A 21162-nucleotide genomic window follows, 5' to 3' on the forward strand; every position below is an offset into this window, starting at 1 on the left:
TGAGGGACTACATTGTATAAGTGTAACATTGTATGTTGGACCACATTGTATATATGTAACATTGTGTGAGGGGCAAGCACTGTATATATGTAACATTGTGTGAGGGGCCACACTGTATATATGTAACATTGTGTGAGGGGCCACACTGTATATATGTAACATTGTGTGAGGGGCCACACCGTATATATGTAACATTGTGTGAGGAGCTACACTGTATATATGTAACATTGTGTGAGGGGCCACACTGTATATATGTAACATTGTGTGAGGAGCTACACTGTATATATGTAACATTGTGTGAGGGGCTACACTGTATATATGTAACATTGTGTGAGGAGCTACACTGTATATATGTAACATTGTGTGAGGGGCCACACTGTATATATGTAACATTGTGTGAGGGGCCACACTGTATATATGTAACATTGTGTGAGGGGCCACACTGTATATATGTAACATTGTGTGAGGGGCCACACTGTATATATGTAACATTGTGTGAGGGGCCACACTGTATATATGTAACATTGTGTGAGGAGCTACACTGTATATACGTAACATTGTGTGAGGAGCTACACTGTATATTGAACATTGTGTAAGGGACCACCCTGTATATATGTAACATTGTGTGCGGTGTTGTAGCTTGGAAACACTATTCAAACATAACTGAGTTTGATAATTACTTCAATTGTGTAAGCAGCCTGTTATGAACACACACACCGACGCAGACACATTATTGTTGTCATACAGTTGGAGTACAAGGTCACATGAGTAAACAAACACAGGAGAAAAGTAGCATAGCTTGCATTCCTGAATACTGGTCCATGTGAAATTCGTGCACATTGGAAACATAAGTTAGGATTGTGTTTAGAACTACAAAGTTGTCACAATCTCTGCTACAGAATGAACCACACACTGACAGTTGCACTGCGAAGGGCGTCGGAAACGGGGATTACCCTGCTTGGTCTATGTCATCGTTTGAGAGAAAAACTGTCCACGTTTGTTGATTTTTACGTTTCCTACATGGCATAGTGTGGTGTGGAGGTGAAGCCAGTTGTCCCGGGGCGTGTATGACACTCTCGTCTCCTCTCACCCCTCAGGCGATGGTAATGAACTAAAAGGATGGCTCCCAGAGAGGCACCCTGTCTCCCGCAACTATATGCTCAGGCGCAGCGGCTATGACAGGCAAGCATGACAGCATAGCCTCCAATGATTGAAAGGTATCTGTTAACTAATCATAGAACACCCTAGTTTTTACACGTTCAGTGGTTGTCATAAAGCTGGCGAATTGGTGCTGCTGCCTCACAAGGTTAGGTGGCATGCGGAAGGTGGGAGTTACGACTGGTTTACTCACTTACGTAATTGCTCATTATATCTGTCTCCCAGTCTCCCAGTTACGAACGATTGGTTTCCAAGATGGTTCCGGGAAGCACGCTGGTGTGTAGAGGCATTTAAAACAGTAGTATCGACCATCTGTATCAAAGCAGGGACAGGAGTAGGACCATGAATCTGAGAGGTAAGTACACATTTGCTGAAACACAGAGGAAGCGGGTTATGATGCCATGTGCTCGGGTATTGCCTGCATTACCCCATTCAGAGCAGTGAAACATTAAAAGCACTACCCCAGGTGTGCTTCGTTAAATGATGTCATTCAACATTGATAGTTGTGTTTGGCAGTTGCAAAACTTTCTTTAAATAATATTCATTTAAAAGTTAGTTTTATTTAACATCCCTCAGTGCTACAGTATGTTAGTGACTATCCTTTCTTCACCAAGTGAGTGATATTAAGAGCACCAGTTTTATATCATTAACATAGGTGATAATTCTTAATACCACTTAAATGTTTTGTGCTCCCATGTGAAGGTGATTTTGTAAGACATGGCGGCTCCGTTTGGCCTGTCATCATGAACTGTAAAGGTAACCCATTAATCAGTTAACTTTGCAATCTGTTGGTATGTTCTCGTTATATTGTATTCTTGTCATTTTGAAACTATAGGGAATATATGTTGATACAATTAGTTTATTGTGTCCTAACAGAAAGAAAATGTCACCTGAGACATTTGAAGATTTGTAGATAATGTAAAATTATGTATTAAAACGAAAACATATTCATCTGAAGGTATTAGAGTTTGGCATTTCAAAATGATTTACTGGTGTATCCATCTGACATATTGACGTGCTGGACACATGCTTGTCTGAAGTGCGCAACAATAATGTGGCCTTCTCAAATAGACCTGGGCTACATACAATATGAAGATAGACATACACTATGAAGGTACACATGTACTGTGAAGGTAGACGAGAACTATGAAGGTAGGAATGTACTGTGAAGGTAGACGAGTACTATGAAGGTAGGAATGTACTGTGAAGGTAGACGAGTACTTTGAAGGTAGACGAGTACTATGAATGTAGACGATTACTATGAAGGTAGGCATGTACTGTGAAGGTAGACGAGTACTTTGAATGTAGACGATTACTATGAATGTAGACGTGTACTGTGAAGGTAGACGAGTACTTTGAATGTAGACGATTACTATGAATGTAGACGTGTACTATGAATGTAGACATGTTACTATGAATGTAGACGTGTATTATGAATGTAGCCATGTTACTATGAATGTAGACGTGTATTATGAATGTAGCCATGTTACTATGAATGTAGATGTGTATTATGAATGTAGTCATGTTACTATGAATGTAGACGTGTATTATGAATGTAGACATGTTACTATGAAAGTAGACGTGTACTATGAATGTAGACATGTTACTATGAATGTAGACATATTACTATGAATGTAGACATGTTACTATGAATGTAGACATGTTACTATGAATGTAGACATGTTACTATGAATGTAGACATGTTACTATGAATGTAGACATGTACTACGAATGTAGACGTTTACTATGAATTTAGACATGTTACTATGAATGTAGACATGTACTATGAATGTAGACGTCTACTATGAATGTAGACATGTTACTATGAATGTAGACATGTTACTATGAATGTAGACATTTTACTATGAATGTAGACATGTAACTATGAATGTAGACGTTTACTATGAATGTAGACATTTAACTATGAATGTAGACGTCTACTATGAATGCAGACATGTTACTATGAATGTAGACATGTTACTATGAATGTAGACATTTTACTATGAATGTAGACATGTAACTATGAATGTAGACGTGTACTATGAATGTAGACATGTTACTATGAATGTAGACATGTTACTATGAATGTAGACATTTTACTATGAATGTAGACATGTTACTATGAATGTAGACGTGTACTATGAATGTAGACATTTTACTATGAATGTAGCCATGTTACTATGAATGTAGACGTCTACTATGAATGTAGACGTTTACTATGAATGTAGATGTGTACTATGAATGTAGACATGTTACTATGAATGTAGCCATGTTACTGTGAATGTAGCCATGTACTAAGAATGTAGACATGTTACTATGAATGTAGACGTTTACTATGAATGTAGAAGTCTACTATGAATGTAGACATGTTACTATGAATGTAGACATGTTACTATGAATGTAGACATGTTACTATGAATGTAGAAGTCTACTATGAATGTAGACATGTTACTATGAATGTAGACATGTTACTATGAATGTAGACATGTACTATGAATTTAGACATGTTACTATGAATGTAGACGTCTACTATGAATGTAGACGTTTAAAATGATTGTAGACGTGTACTATGAATGTAGACATTTTACTATGAATGTAGACGTTTACTATGAATGTAGACGTCTACTATGAATGTAGACATGTTACTATGAATGTAGACGTTTACTATGAATGTAGACGTCTACTATGAATGTAGACATGTACTATGAATGTAGACATGTACTATGAATGTAGACGTCTACTATGAATGTAGACATGTACTATGAATGTAGACATGTACTATGAATGTAGACATGTACTATGAATGTAGACATGTACTATGAATGTAGACATGTACTATGAATGTAGACATGTACTATGAATGTAGACATGTACTATGAATGTAGACGTTTACTATGAATGTAGACGTCTACTATGAATGTAGACATGTACTATGAATGTAGACATGTACTATGAATGTAGACGTCTACTATGAATGTAGACATGTACTATGAATGTAGACATGTTACTATGAATGTAGACGTTTACTATGAATGTAGACGTCTACTATGAATGTAGACATGTACTATGAATGTAGACATGTACTATGAATGTAGACGTCTACTATGAATGTAGACATGTACTATGAATGTAGACATGTACTATGAATGTAGACATGTACTATGAATGTAGACGTCTACTATGAATGTAGACGTGTACTATGAATGTAGACGTTTACTATGGCGGTAGACGTGTACTATGGAGGTAGACGTCTACTCTGAAAGTAGACGGGTACTATGAATGTAGACATGTACTATGAATGTAGACATGTACTATGAATGTAGACATGTACTATGAATGTAGACATGTACTATGAATGTAGACATGTACTATGAATGTAGACATGTACTATGAATGTAGACGTGTACTATGGAGGTAGACGTCTACTCTGAAAGTAGACGGGTACTATGAATGTAGACATGTACTATGAATGTCGACGTCTACTATGAATGTAGACATGTTACTATGAATGCAGAAATGTTACTATAAATGTAAACATGTTACTATGAATGTAGACACGTTACTATGAATGTAGACATGTACTATGAATGTAGACGTCTACTATGAATGTAGACATGTACTATGAATGTAGACGTGTACTATGAATGTAGACATGTTACTATGAATGTAGACATGTTACTATGAATGTAGACATGTACTATGAATGTCGACGTCTACTATGAATGTAGCCATGTACTTTGAATGCAGACATGTTACTATGAATGCAGACATGTTACTATGAATGTAGACATGTTACTATGAATGTAGACACGTTACTATGAATGTAGACATGATACTATGAATGTAGACGTTTACTATGAATGTAGCCATGTTACTTTGAATGTACACATGTACTTTGAATGTACACATGTTACTATGAATGTAGACATGTTACTATGAATATAGACATGTCACTATGGATGTAGACATGTTACTATGAATGTAGACATATTACTATGAATGTAGACATGTTACTATGGATGTAGACATGTTACTATGAATGTAGACATGTCACTATGAATGTAGACATGTTACTATGAATGTAGACATGTCACTATGGATGTAGACATGTTACTATGAATGTAGACATGTTACTATGAATGTAGACATGTTACTATGAAGGGAGAGATGTTACTATGAATGTAGACATGTTACTATGAATGTAGACGTCTACTATGAATGTAGACATGTGACTATGAATGTAGACATGCCACTTTGAATGTAGCCATGTTACTATGAATGTAGACGTGTACTGTGAAGGTAGATGTACTGTGAAGGTAGATGTACTGTGAAGGTAGATGTACTGTGAAGGTAGACATGTACTATAAAGGAAGATGTACTGTGAAGGTAGATGCACTGTGAAGGTAGATGTACTGTGAAGGTAGATGTACTGTGAAGGTAGATGTACTGTGAAGGTACACATGTACTATAAAGGAAGATGCACTGTGAAGGTAGATGTACTGTGAAGGTAGACATGTACTATGAAGGTAGACATGTACTAGAAAGGAAGATGCACTGTGAAGGTAGATGTACTGTGAAGGTAGACATGTACTATGAAGGTAGACATGTAGTATAAAGGAAGATGCACTGTGAAGGTAGATGTACTGTGAAGGTAGACATGTACTATAAAGGAAGATGCACTGTGAAGGTAGATGTACTGTGAAGGTAGACATGTACTATGAAGGTAGACATGTAGTATAAAGGAAGATGCACTGTGAAGGTAGATGTACTGTGAAGGTAGACATGTACTATGAAGGTAGACATGTAGTATAAAGGAAGATGCACTGTGAAGGTAGATGTACTGTGAAGGTAGACATGTACTATAAAGGAAGATGCACTGTGAAGGTAGATGTACTGTGAAGGTAGACATGTACTATGAAGGTAGACATGTAGTATAAAGGAAGATGCACTGTGAAGGTAGATGTACTGTGAAGGTAGACATGTACTATGAAGGTAGACATGTAGTATAAAGGAAGATGCACTGTGAAGGTAGATGTACTGTGAAGACGCTATGTACATATTCTAGTTTGTCTTGACACTATGTACTGTGAAGGTATACATATTCTGGCTTGTCAAGACGCTATGTACATATTCTAGTTTGTCTAGACGCTATGTACATATTCTGGTTTGTCTAGACGCTATGTACATATTCTAGTTTGTCTAGACGATATGTACATATTCTGGTTTGTCTAGACGCTATGTACATATTCTAGTTTGTCTAGACGATATGTACATATTCTGGTTTGTCTAGACGCTATGTACATATTCTGGTTTGTCTAGACACTATGTACATATTCTGGCTTGTCTAGACACTATGTACATATTCTGGCTTGTCTAGACACTATGTAAATATTCGGGTTTGTCTAGACACTATGTACATATTCGGGTTTGTCTAGACACTATGTACATATTCTGGTTTGTCTAGACACTATGTACATATTCTAGTTTGTCTAGACACTATGTACATATTCTGGTTTGTCTAGACACTATGTACATATTCTGGTTTGTCTAGACACTATGTACATATTCTGGCTTGTCTGGACACTATGTACATATTCTGGTTTGTCTAGACACTATGTAAATATTCGGGTTTGTCTAGACACTATGTAAATATTCTGGCTTGTCTAGACACTATGTACATATTCGGGTTTGTCTAGACACTATGTACATATTCGGGTTTGTCTGGACACTATGTACATATTCGGGTTTGTCTAGACACTATGTACATATTCTGGTTTGTCTAGAAAGTATGTACATTTTCTGTTTTTTTCAAAACACTTTGTACATATTCTAGTTTGTCTGGTTTGTGTGCGGGTGCGGGTGCGGGTGCGGGTGCGGGTGCGGGTGCGGGTGCGGGCGCGGGTGCGGGCGCGTGTGCGGGTGCGGGTGCGGGTGCGGTTGCGGGTGCGGTTGCGGGTGCGGGTGCGGGTGCGGGTGCGGGAGCGGGTGCGGGTGCGGGTGCGGGTGCGGGTGAGGTTGGGTATAGGTCTATCAAAACCAGCTATGACGTCATTCCATTTTTTAAAGAAATTAATACGTTGTATTTCATACACTTGCAGATGATTTATTAGGCTTCATATAAAAATATATCTGTATAACAATGAAAATTAAATAAAACCAACTGCATTCATGAGTCACGATGGCTCAAGCTTAGAAGAACACTACCATAAGCCTTGGTTCTGACAACAATTTCCGCTTCTCTTTGTTTAATATACAACGTCAACAGCAGGGAGTAACCAGTCTCCATTTCTCACCGAAACTTATTCCATTGGGCGTGAAAGCCAAATTAGTGATGACAATTATAGGAATGAAACACTTAAAATCAGTGATGACACCAGGTGTTCGTAAGCATGCCCTACCTTACCGTTAGCCACAATGTCAACTGAAATACCCAAACCATGGATATGGACATCGTGTGATCTGAAAATGACATTTGTTTATGTTTGCATTCACAGTTCGTCAGATTCGTATTCCTCATTATTTTATTTTTTTTGTGAAATGAATTGTTGCGCTTTTCAGCTAACCTTATCAGCTGGACATTGATCCTTCTTAATATACCAGTGGAAATCCAAGGAAATCATTACCAATGGTGGACGTGTAGTGCTGAATGCAGACGATGCATAAGAAGAACAACGCCCTTAGAAAAGTGGATATCTGAATATTACTCGGGGCTGTTCAGCCGGGAGCCCCCAGCAGCCTTCTATGATTCTACCCCAGCAAATCCTGTAAATCCGGACAAGACAAAAAACCCTGTCAATCCAGATAACCCAGGATCTCAAAATAATACCGGTAACCCAGGAAAATCAGGAAATCCAAGTAACACTGTCGTGCCAGAAAAACCAGTAAACACCGGAAACCCAACTTCAGATCAGTACGGTTGCTGTGAAACGTAAGTATGTCAGTGTGTACAATGTGTGTATGCATATTCCGTATATATCGATGACTTCATGTGTGTACACTAAGTATATGTTGATGACGTCATGTGGGTACAGTCAGTATATGTTGATGACGTCATGTGGGAACTCTCAGTGTATTTTGATGACGTCATGTGAGTAAATTCAGTGTATGTTGATGACGTCATGTGTGTACACTCGGTTTATGTTGATGACGTCATGTGATTAACACTCAGTACCTATTGATGACGTCATGCTGGTTTACTCAGTACATGTTGATGACGTCATGTGTGTACACTTAATTATGGTGATGACGTCATGTGGGAACTCTCAGTGTATGTTGATGATGTCATGTGAGTACATTCAGTATATGTTGATGACGTCATGTATGTACACTCAGTATATGTTGATGGTTTAGGCACGCTTTATAACATCGACATGACTGATCGCCTACCATAGAATATAATGTAGATTATAATAATCATTTTAATTTGCTAAAAGGGGTTTCTCTGCTGTGAATATGAATGCTTAGTTATGTATAAGGTTGTGTGTATTCGTGAAGTTGGTAAAATAACATAGATTCTGATATCTCTGCCTTTACATACCATGTTCGTTAATGTGTCTGCATTTGGTGACTGAATTGTGATTAATCTCACATCACGGCTTCTGTTTGATGCATGTTTACTATCTTCGTGTCATGTGCGTTTAATAAACATTGAGGCTATTTGGCGTAAGATATTTGAACCATTTTCTACAAATATTTATATGAAACATTTAATAGTGCTGGTGGGTTCATTGATGAATTAAAAATCTTACTACACATTTCGTATTGATCTCCATTTGATTAATCTGTACCCCACATATCGCCCATTGATTTCCACAAGATATATCTTCCATAAATATATGACACTTTTTTATGGATAGCAACTTCTATTTATTCTTTGTACGACGTTCCAGAGCTACTTCTTGCTCCTTTATCGGGTGAATAATGTCGTACAAAGAATAAAAAGAAGTTGCTCTCCATAAAAATGTAATCACGTTCTCCCAACTTCTAAATGCCTATCAAATACTTTATCCTACATAATACGCATGGCTCGACTTGATTCATCTGTACCCTATATTTTCCAACTGACCCTCGAGCGTCATCGTTACTACATGAAGGAGACAGTAAGGACTGATCTCAGACGTTAAATGCCTGAACGCTGTCAATTTTGTATGTTGATATTTGATATTTATAAGTACATTCATTATTGTGTAAGAGATGGCGTATTTCTACCCCGAGGGGCTTGACGTGCTAATACTGCCGTCAAGGGTGTGCTGTCAATGCTATTCCGATATCTCATTGTTCAGAGTTGCGTCCCTTAGAATATCAGCGTCACTTGATGATGATACAGATAAAGAAATGCAATCAATGTGAATATATTTATAAGAGTTCGGGAGAAAACCCACATTTTAGTCTCCCAGGTGTACTGATGGTAAATACTGATGGTAAATACTGATGGTAAATACTGATGGTAAATACTGATGGTAAATACTGATGGTGTTTTCAGTGAGTTTGGCCACTGGGCCCCCAACAACACGGAGTTCGGGGGGCGGAAGTACACGGTGGTACATCTGAAGCAAGAGTACCAGTTTATCCCCGTTGGAAGATGCCGGTGAGTCACGTTATAGTCTATTTGGTGTGAACATTTTCTTTATTATTATTTTGTCACCTGTGGGGCGTTTAGTGGCCTGCAAGATAATAACTTGTTCTAAATATATACTCTTGAAAAAAAGAAACGCAAAGCCAGATTTGTGTGAGGTAGGAAAATACATTTAATACGTAGAACAGTACAAGGTATTGAGCCAAAATGTTGTGGAGAGTCATCTCAGTTATCGGTACATAGGAAAAGTCCAAGGTGAAGGTCAGCTACCATCAATAACGCGTATGTCCCCCGTTGGAATCGCGAGCGGCCTGACATCTCCTGCCGATGGGAGAGACGTGTATGCGTATCACATCCTGGGGAATGGTAGCCCACTCGGCCTGCAACGCAAAAGCCAACTGCTACAATGTCTGGGGTTGTGGTTGACGTCGGCGTAGCCGTCTATCCAATTCATCCCATCTGTCGGGTTCAAATCCGGGGATCTGGAGGGCCAGGGGAGAACATCAACGTTGTTCATGTGCAGACAGGCTCTTGTGATCCGTGCTGTGAGCGGTCGGGCGTTGTATTGCTGGAATACATCGTTGCCGTTGGCTGAAATTGGGAGGACGTCTGGTAGGAGAATTTCGTTGATGTATCGTTGAGCCGTAAGATTGCCCTGGATATGGACCAAACCTATCCTGCCATGATGAAAGATATCCGCCCACATCATAACGTTACCCCCACCAAACCTGTCCCCTTCCTGTACGCAGTTACCGGCGTAACGTTCTCCCCGACGTCTGTAGACCCGTGCTCTTCCATCCCCTCGACAGAGGAGAAATCTTGATTCGTCGCTGAACCAGTCATCTCTCCATCGCAGTTGAGGCCATACCCTGTGTTGACGACGCCAATGCAGTCGTTGTTGACGATGTTGTCGACTCAATATGACGCGCCGAACAGGACGTCTTGCTCGTAGACCTGCTGTTCTTAAACGGTTTCGTAAGGTCTGGTCGGAGATTCTGCGCAGTCCGGTATTTGGGATGCGGTTCAGGTGGCTGTGGCCGTCCTTTCACGTAGGTGGCGTAGTCGGATGTAGCAATCTTGGGCGGGGGTGGTTACTCTTGGTCGTCCCGACCTTGGCCGATCACGTGTTAACCCATGCTGTTGAAACCGATCCCATAGTCTTGTGATGGTACTGGGCGCTACATAGAAAACCCTATCTACAGCTGCTCGGGATTCCCCTGCCTGCAAGCGGCCTATGACGTTGTTTCTTTGCACGTTTGTTAATCTTGGCATCTTGTTGAACTGTCAGTGTTCGATTGACGCAGATGCCAGGTTATCAAAAACCTTGCACTTGAATACCGTCCATAGTGCCGCTGCACGTTCAGCACGTGCAGCTCCATGGTCTTTTTGTTTATGCACTGGGTTCTTCTTTCCGAATCGTACCCGACTAATGGTTTGCATGTCCTTGTTGTGATCATTTTGATCCGGGAAATTTGTCACTGACACTATAAATACATTAAACCTCTTCATTTTGAACCTCTTGGTCCGCTAATTTTGCGTTTCTGGTACAAAATATCCGTATTGGGTTTCTTTTTTTGAAGAGCATAAACTTGAGAGTACTTTGGAACGAAAAGACATAAATAAAGACATTGAATTTATTTTTGTGTACTGCAAAACATTTTCAATAAAACCGATAAAAATATTTCATAAATCATTAGAAAAAGCAGAGTTGATTGTAGGATTCCGACTATATCACGGCATGTGTTTCTAAATCACTATCAAATAGTGATGATACCGGGTATTGGCGAAAAGGTGAGTGTATTCTTTCCCACCAGGTGCACTCGTCACAAACACATCCAAATGCAAGTCAATTGTTCAGCCTAGAAACCACGGGGACATATAGTACAAATCAAAATAGGGAAATGCAAGGGACAAAGACATTTCAAAGAAACACGAAAGATTTAAACAATAAGTACCGGGTTATTTCTAAGATGGCTTAGAGTCTCTGGCAACCAGTAGATAAACATTGAGTGTCACACTGACACACTGGTGCAGTGGCTGTCTTCTCCCATATCTCTACATGAAGCAGTTCGAGGGTCACGTACATGTTTATATGATGACCTAACCGAAGAGCTTCGAGACATTCGACAATGTTAGTTGGAGTCAATTTTGAGAAAAGTGATGAAAACCATAACGATATGCATGCTAATGAACAGTGTTTATTTACCGATAAATTCCTAAACTTAACACATTCCGACAGCCGACATATAAATGTTGTTATAAAAACATTCAAAAAAGGAAATAAACTTACATTTATAGTTTGTGTAAGGGCGGAAAGGGCCAGTGTCAAGCATTTGCAAGGGATTTAACATGTGAGATTGAGAAACTACTCCTGAAAGTACAAATGCATACTATTAAAGGTATTTTAAATGATTTAAACAAATGCCAACTTTGTTGAAATAGTTGAAACAAACTAAGTTCTAACTTTCAAAATCTCTTGAACAACCAGTCTCAACCACACACGGAAATGAGAGCTAAAAGGGCCTAAATATAGCAAAGTAACTTTGGCCCCTTTGGAACTTGACTTTGGCCCTTTTGCAGAATATTAAGTAGCTATATTACAGAAACCTTTCAATGAAAACATACAATATTTTTTCTACATGTAGACAAGAACACATATTTGTTATTTATGCAACTATGTGCAAAAAGGGTCAAAGTGCATTTTGCCCCTTTCGGCTCAAAGCTCTCCAACTTGTCTGATTGGCACTTTACACTTTACACTCAGAGAGTCAACCAGTCGACATTTGATAAGAGGATTAGCCATTAACGAAAACAACCGCACCTGGATCCATTTGATCCTATTTCTTATGTTGACCTACCTCAAGGAAGCATGGTGTAGGAGCACAACATCCCCAGAATCAAACCTTCTTTCACAGTGTTCATTGTAATTTTGATATGTTACCGCACTTGACTGGCTAGCTTACATCTACCTTTAGACCCGGCACACACCAGAGACCTCCGCCTCTTATAAGTAGCCCAGCCCTTATTCCATGTGTGTGCGCTCTTCTGTCAAAGCCATGCCTTCAGACAATAAAGGAATTACGGTACATTTCAAGACATGTTATCTCTCCATTAGCAATCACCATACCGGAAAGAGTAGCGATTTCATCTATTACACTTACAAACCACTTACACGAAATCATACCACCATCCCTTGGCACCCATGGTCCTCTAACGGAATAATAACGTTTGATATACACAATATCTATAACATATATGAATCAAGATACATCTCGTACTTAAGGCAATTTGTAGTGCAAAATTAGTTCAGGAATTGGCAAAACATCCTCAAATTGTTGTGAATTTGATAATCCAGTGCAAAGTTTACAAGTGCACTGCCGGTCGACGTGGACCCCGTGTGTGTTCATCCATGTCTCATCTGTTATACTGGAAGCTAATTGTCTGTGTGGCCAGTGGCGACAGCTCATGTTCCATAATTAAACACTTGAAGGAATAATAATACTGCGTTGTAGACATGTACATACGTTTACTTTTGGGGTTCATAAATAAATGCATGAACAAGTTTAGACCTGTCACAGACACAGTTAACAGCTTGACATGATTAAACGTTGTACAATGGATAAACAGTCATTGTACCGATGATATGAATGGAATATGAACTAGCAGACATAGAGACAAACCCTGAATATCAACTAGCAGACATAGACACAACCCTTGAATATGAAACAGCACACATAGACACAACCCGTGAATATGAACTGGAAGACATAGACACATCCCGTAAAGATGAACTAGCAGACAAAGACACATCCCGTGAATATGAAACAACAGACATAGACACATCCCAGGAATATGAACCAGCAGACATAGACACATCCCGTGAATATGAACTAGCAGACATAGACACATCCCATGAATATGAACCAGCAGACATAGACACATCCCATGAATATGAACTAGCAGACATAGACACATCCCATGAATATGAACTAGCAGACATAGACACATCCCATGAATATGAACTAGCAGACATAGACACATCCCGTAAATATGAACCAGCAGACATAGACACATCCCGTGAATATGAACCAGCAGACAAAGACACATCCCATAAATATGAACCAGCAGACATATACACATCCCGTGAATATGAACAAGCATACATAGACACATCCCGTGAATATGAACTAGCAGACATAGACACATCGCGCGAATATGAACTAGCATACATAGACACATCCCGTGAATATGAACTAGCAGACATAGACACATCCCGTGAATATGAACTAGCAGACATAGACACATCCCGGGAATATGAACTAGCAGACATAGATACATCCCGTAAATATGAACCAGCAGACATAGACACATCCTTTAAATATTAACTAGCATACATAGACACATCCCGTGAATATGAACTAGCAGACATAGACACATCGCGCGAATATGAACTAGCAGACATAGACACATCCCGTGAATATGAACTAGCAGACATAGACACATCCCGTGTATATGAACCAGCAGACAAAGACACATCCCATGAATATGAACTAGCAGACATAGACACATCCCATGAATATGAACCAGCAGACATAGACACATCCCGTAAATATGAACTAGCAGACATAGACACATCGCGCGAATATGAACTAGCAGACATAGACACATCCCGTGAATATGAACTAGCAGACATAGACACATCCCGTGAATATGAACTAGCAGACATAGACACATCCCGGGAATATGAACCAGCAGACATAGACACATCCCGTAAATATGAACCAGCAGACATAGACACATCCTTTAAATATGAACTAGCATACATAGACACATCGCGTGAATATGAACTAGCAGACATAGACACATCGCGCGAATATGAACTAGCAGACATAGACACATCCCGTGAATATGAACTAGCAGACATAGACACATCCCGTGAATATGGACCAGCAGACATAGACACATCCCGTGAATATGAACTAGCATACATAGACACATCCCGTGAATATGAACCAGCAGACAAAGACACATCCCATAAATATGAACCAGCAGACATAGACACATCCTTTAAATATGAACCAGCAGACATAGACACATCCCGTGAATATGAACTAGCAGACATAGACACATCCCGTAAATATGAACCAGCAGACAAAGACACATCCTGGGAATATGAACCAGCAGACATAGACACATCCCGTGAATATGAACCAGCAGACATAGACACATCCCATGAATATGAACCAGCAGACATAGACACATCCCATGAATATGAACTAGCAGACATAGACACATCCCATGAATATGAACTAGCAGACATAGACACATCCCATGAATATGAACTAGCAGACATAGACACATCACTTGAATATGAACCAGCAGACATAGACACATCCCGTGAATATGAACCAGCAGACAAAGACACATCCCATAAATATGAACCAGCAGACATAGACACATCCTTTAAATATGAAATAGCATACATAGACACATCCCGTGAATATGAACTAGCAGACATAGACACATCGCGCGAATATGAACTAGCATACATAGACACATCGCGCGAATATGAACTAGCAGACATAGACACATCCCGTGAATATGAACAAGCAGACATAGACACATCGCGCGAATATGAACTAGCAGACATAGACACATCCCGTGAATATGAACCAGCAGACAAAGACACATCCCGTGAATATGAACTAGCAGACATAGACACATCCCGGGAATATGAACCAGCAGACATAGACACATCCCGTAAATATGAACTAGCAGACATAGACACATCCCGTGAATATGAACTAGCAGACATAGACACATCCCGTGAATATGAACTAGCAGACAAAGACACATCCCGTGAATATGAACTAGCAGACATAGACACATCCCGTGAATATGAACCAGCAGACAAAGACACATCCCGTCAATATGAACTAGCAGACAAAGACACATCCCGTGAATATGAACCAGCAGACATAGACACATCCCGTGAATATGAACTAGCAGACATAGACACATCCCATGAATATGAACCAGCAGACATAGACACATCCCATGAATATGAACTAGCAGACATAGACACATCCCATGAATATGAACTAGCAGACATAGACACATCCCATGAATATGAACTAGCAGACATAGACACATCCCGTAAATATGAACCAGCAGACATAGACACATCCCGTGAATATGAACCAGCAGACAAAGACACATCCCATAAATATGAACCAGCAGACATATACACATCCGGTGAATATGAACAAGCATACATAGACACATCCCGTGAATATGAACCAGCAGACATAGACACATCGCGCGAATATGAACTAGCATACATAGACACATCGCGCGAATATGAACTAGCAGACATAGACACATCCCGTGAATATGAAATAGCAGACATAGACACATCCCGGGAATATGAACTAGCAGACATAGATACATCCCGTAAATATGAACCAGCAGACATAGACACATCCTTTAAATATTAACTAGCAGACAGAGACACATCCCGTGAATATGAACTAGCAGACATAGACACATCGCGCGAATATGAACTAGCAGACATAGACACATCCCTTGAATATGAACTAGCAGACATAGACACATCCCGTGTATATGAACCAGCAGACAAAGACACATCCCGTGAATATGAACTAGCAGACATAGACACATCCCGGGAATATGAACCAGCAGACATAGACACATCCCGTAAATATGAACTAGCAGACATAGACACATCGCGCGAATATGAACTAGCAGACATAGACACATCCCGTGAATATGAACTAGCAGACATAGACACATCCCGTGAATATGAACTAGCAGACATAGACACATCCCGTGAATATGAACCAGCAGACATAGACACATCCCGTGAATATGAACTAGCATACATAGACACATCCCGTGAATATGAACCAGCAGACAAAGACACATCCCATAAATATGAACCAGCAGACATAGACACATCCTTTAAATATGAACCAGCAGACATAGACACATCCCGTGAATATGAACTAGCAGACATAGACACATCCCGTAAATATGAACCAGCAGACAAAGACACATCCTGGGAATATGAACTAGCAGACATAGACACATCCCGTGAATATGAACTAGCAGACATAGACACATCCCATGAATATGAACCAGCAGACATAGACACATCCCATGAATATGAACTAGCAGACATAGACACATCCCATGAATATGAACTAGCAGACATAGACACATCACTTGAATATGAACCAGCAGACATAGACACATCCCGTGAATATGAACCAGCAGACAAAGACACATCCCATAAATATGAACCAGCAGACATAGACACATCCTTTAAATATGAACTAGCATACATAGACACATCCCGTGAATATGAACTAGCAGACATAGACACATCGCGCGAATATGAACTAGCATACATAGACATATCGCGCGAATATGAACTAGCAGACATAGACACATCCCGTGAATATGAACAAGCAGACATAGACACATCGCGCGAAGATGAACTAGCAGACATAGACACATCGCGCGAATATGAACCAGCAGACAAAGACACATCCCGTGAATATGAACTAGCAGACATAGACACATCCCGGGAATATGAACCAGCAGACATAGACACATCCCGTCAATATGAACTAGCAGACATAGACACATCCCGTGAATATGAACTAGCAGACATAGACACATCCCGTGAATATGAACTAGCAGACAAAGACACATCCCGTGAATATGAACTAGCAGACATAGACACATCCCGTGAATATGAACCAGCAGACAAAGACACATCCCGTGAATATGAACTAGCAGACATAGACACATCCCTTGAATATGAACTAGCAGACATAGACACATCCCGTAAATATGAACCAGCAGACATAGACACATCCCTTGAATATGAACCAGCAGACATAGACACATCCCGTGAATATGAACTAGCAGACATAAACACATCCCTGAAATATGAACTAGCAGACATAGACACATCCCGTGAATATGAACTAGAAGACATAGACACATCCCGTAAATATGAACCAGCAGACAAAGACACATCCTGGGAATATGAACCAGCAGACATAGACACATCCCGTAAATATGAACTAGCAGACATAGACACATCCTGGGAATATGAACCAGCAGACATAGACACATCCCGAGAATATGAACTAGCAGACATAGACACATCCCGTAAATATGAACCAACAGACATAGACACATCCCGTGAATATGAACCAGCAGACATAGACACATCCCGTGAATATGAACCAGCAGACATAGACACATCCCGTGAATATGAACTAGCAGACATAGACACATCCTGTGAATATGAACTAGTATACATGGACACATCGCGTGAATATGAACTAGCAGACATAGACACATCCGGTAAATATGAACTAGCAGACATAGACACATCCCGGGAATTTGAACTAGCATACATGGACACATCGCGTGAATATGAACTAGCAGACATAGACACATCTCGGGAATATAAACTAGCAGACATAGACACATCCCGTAAATATGAACCAGCAGACAAAGACACATCCCGTGATTATGAACCAGCAGACATAGACACATCCCGGGAATATGAACTAGCAGCCATGGACACATCGCGTGAATATGAACTAGCAGACATAGACACATCCCTGGAATATGAACTAGCAGACATAGACACATCCCGTGAATATGAACCAGCAGACTTAGACACATCCCGTAAATATGAACCAGCAGACATAGACACATCCCGTGAATATGAACCAGCAGACATAGACACATCCCGGAAATATGAACCAGCAGACATAGACACATCCCGTGAATATGAACTAGCAGACATAGACACATCCCGTGAATATTAAACAGCAGGCAAAGCGTTATGAAACAGGTTTTCTTCTGTACCGCTGCCAACCGTGTCAACGCCCTCAAATATACTTCTGTGTTACCAACAATGCCCTAGATATACGGTTTGGCAGCATAATTATACCTTCAAGATGGAAGTCATATTTCGTGGTTTAACTTGGGTAATAGGGCATGTGATTACTTTTCGTAACCACAAAGGGCCGGGATCGAGTACCCACATGGGTACAATGAATCCCATTCTGGAGTCTCCCGGTGTGATATATCGGGAATGTTGCTAAAAATATAAACTCACTCACTCATCCTGGGTTTGAAGTGTGTATCTATGCCTGAGTAGTTTTGAAAAGAATGAATCAGGCAGCATTTTAAGCGGGAATCTATACGAGATGGAACACTCAAACCTATTTCATTACTACTTTGGCGTGACCTTCACCTTTCTGCATTGTAGGCTTGGCACGGCGTGTCAGCAGGGGGAGTGTGTGCAGATGCTCCGCGCCCACTGGATCCTCGTCTACAACAACACGAAGCCCCTCACCAGCGCCCCCGTCAGCTTCGTCCCCATCAAGATACCCTCCCACTGCGAGTGTTTGAACATAGGGAGAGCCAGGCCTTGAAGACAACGTCCATCCACAAATATCGTACTTCACCTGCGTGACCTTGACGAGTCGTTATGAAATGTTACGCTGTGCGTGAACTAGACAAATCATAAACAAATGTTACGCTGTGTGTGACTTCCTGGAACGCCCCCTTTGCCGATTCAGGTTCTTTTTGCATGATTGTGATGAACCTGGAACATTTGTACAAAATGAGTACATCAAAAAGTGCTATACCCCACCTCGGAGTCGTCGTACTCTGAGGGCCGCATGCTAAATCCGGACGCATGGACACATGAACACACAGACATATGGACATATGGTCATTCTCCATGGATGGCATTCCTACGTCACAACCAGTTTCGGGAGATGTTATAATTGTCGTGCAATGGAAAGATTATTTATTGTGGAAAACTTTTGACGTGGTGAACGCCACATCCAAGAACATATTCGCATATTAGAATAAAGTCGGTGATGTTAACCGAACATTTCTGGACGTGATACGATGTGTGAAACGTCACGTTGTACATACTTCCTGTTAAGCCGGTCTTAACGCTATCTCCATTGTTGTTAACATATAAAGGTGTTATTATGGTCACATGTAAATATGTGTTTGTAAGATCTTCGTTATAATGTTTATCGGCATGTACAAATCATCGATTATGTATTGCAGGAATACAAGCGGCAACAGGGATTGTTGTGTGTCAACCATGTGCGCCGTTATAACACAGAACGTTCACGTGCAGATTGATATTTGTATGTTACTTGGCAGGAGTACTGCCGTGCGGTGTAAGGCAACACACATAATTTTTTTCAAAATTGTTTGAGTGGCGGGTTCTACCGGTAGGGCAAGACATGCCTACCCTTTTCGCGAACACCGCAAACATCACTCGTTGTCTGTGGTACGTGCATATTATTTCACCGCTCTTTTGCTTTTTGCGCCCAATGGAGGCTGTGTCGTTGAAACCGGGAGACAGGTTATTATCTTGACGATATTTATGCATATATAACATGTATTTTAAAATGATTCTTCACACTACGAACAGTTAGGGTTGTGCTTTATCACCCTTTGCCGAAAGTGCTGATATTCCCTGTGCGGAGTTTGTATCAATGATCTTTGGTTTCAATCCCCGATATCACCATACCCGTGCTGTCGGTTTCCCCAAAGTGGAAAACGTCTAGAATCTGCACCACTTCCGGTTTCATCAAGCTGTCTTGCGTACTATAACTATACTCACGCACTCTTTAACTCAGCGCCAGTGCGGACACTGTAGAACCCTGCCAACTGTTTGAACAATGCCCCTAAATACACAGTTGTGACGTTTCCATGCATTGTATTCAACAAAATAACTTTCGTTATGGTGAGCACGCCTTGTCTTCCCTCTATTTCATGTTGCTTATGGTTCTCGCTGAATTAAAGAAACATAACTGACAATTTTTAAGACAGGCGACCTAACAATTAAAAACACAAATACCACGTTCTACTTATGTCGGAACTATTTCTTGTATACTTTATATAAACAAATGTGCCATGACAGTTTGAGTGTCTGTAACATGTTCATCTTGCTTTGTAGAATAATGAAACGTGAACATAAATGATTTGAATAATGTTTTATTTTGTGTGTGTAAAACAACATTATTTTAACAAGAGAAGTTATGCTTAGGCATTCCCCAGGAATGTATGTTTTCCAATATAGAGAATGTGTCATGGAATACGAATGAGTGAGTTTGATTTTTATGCCGCTTTTAGCAATATTCTAGCAATATCACGGCGGGGAACACCAGAAATAGGCTTCACACATTGTACCCATGACGGGAACCGAACCCGGGTCTTCGGCGTGACGAGCGAACGCTTTAACCACCAGGCTACCCGACGGAATATGAATGAGCTCTGTCAACCAATGTATGTTTTTTAATGAAAGATTAAGTGTTCTTCCAGCAATGATTGGTAGGATTAGATAACCG

At 40.2% G+C, this 21162-nt stretch overlaps 1 protein-coding gene across 1 annotated transcript; it reads left to right on the top strand.

Moving 5' to 3' along the window:
- Positions 1-1292: 1292 nt before the first annotated feature.
- On the top strand, positions 1293-20046 carry LOC124146986 (sporozoite surface protein 2-like). The gene is made up of 4 exons (XM_046517574.2): positions 1293-1513; positions 7717-8086; positions 9641-9745; positions 19053-20046. The coding sequence occupies exons 1-4, from the start codon at positions 1501-1503 to the stop codon at positions 19216-19218; spliced, it is 654 nt and encodes a 217-aa protein (XP_046373530.2). The 5' UTR covers positions 1293-1500; the 3' UTR covers positions 19219-20046.
- The last annotated feature ends 1116 nt before the right edge of the window (positions 20047-21162 follow it).

This window comes from Haliotis rufescens, unplaced genomic scaffold, assembly GCF_023055435.1.
Source record: "Haliotis rufescens isolate VD_foot unplaced genomic scaffold, xgHalRufe1.0.p SCAF_1, whole genome shotgun sequence".
NCBI classification, from domain to species: domain Eukaryota; kingdom Metazoa; phylum Mollusca; class Gastropoda; order Lepetellida; family Haliotidae; genus Haliotis; species Haliotis rufescens.

Excerpts from the sequence above, each read along its gene's own strand:
- LOC124146986 (XM_046517574.2), top strand. Across the intron at positions 8,087-9,640 it reads CAGTACGGTTGCTGTGAAAC|TGAGTTTGGCCACTGGGCCC; the intron begins GTAAGTATGTCA and ends TGGTGTTTTCAG. Across the intron at positions 9,746-19,052 it reads ATCCCCGTTGGAAGATGCCG|GCTTGGCACGGCGTGTCAGC; the intron begins GTGAGTCACGTT and ends TCTGCATTGTAG.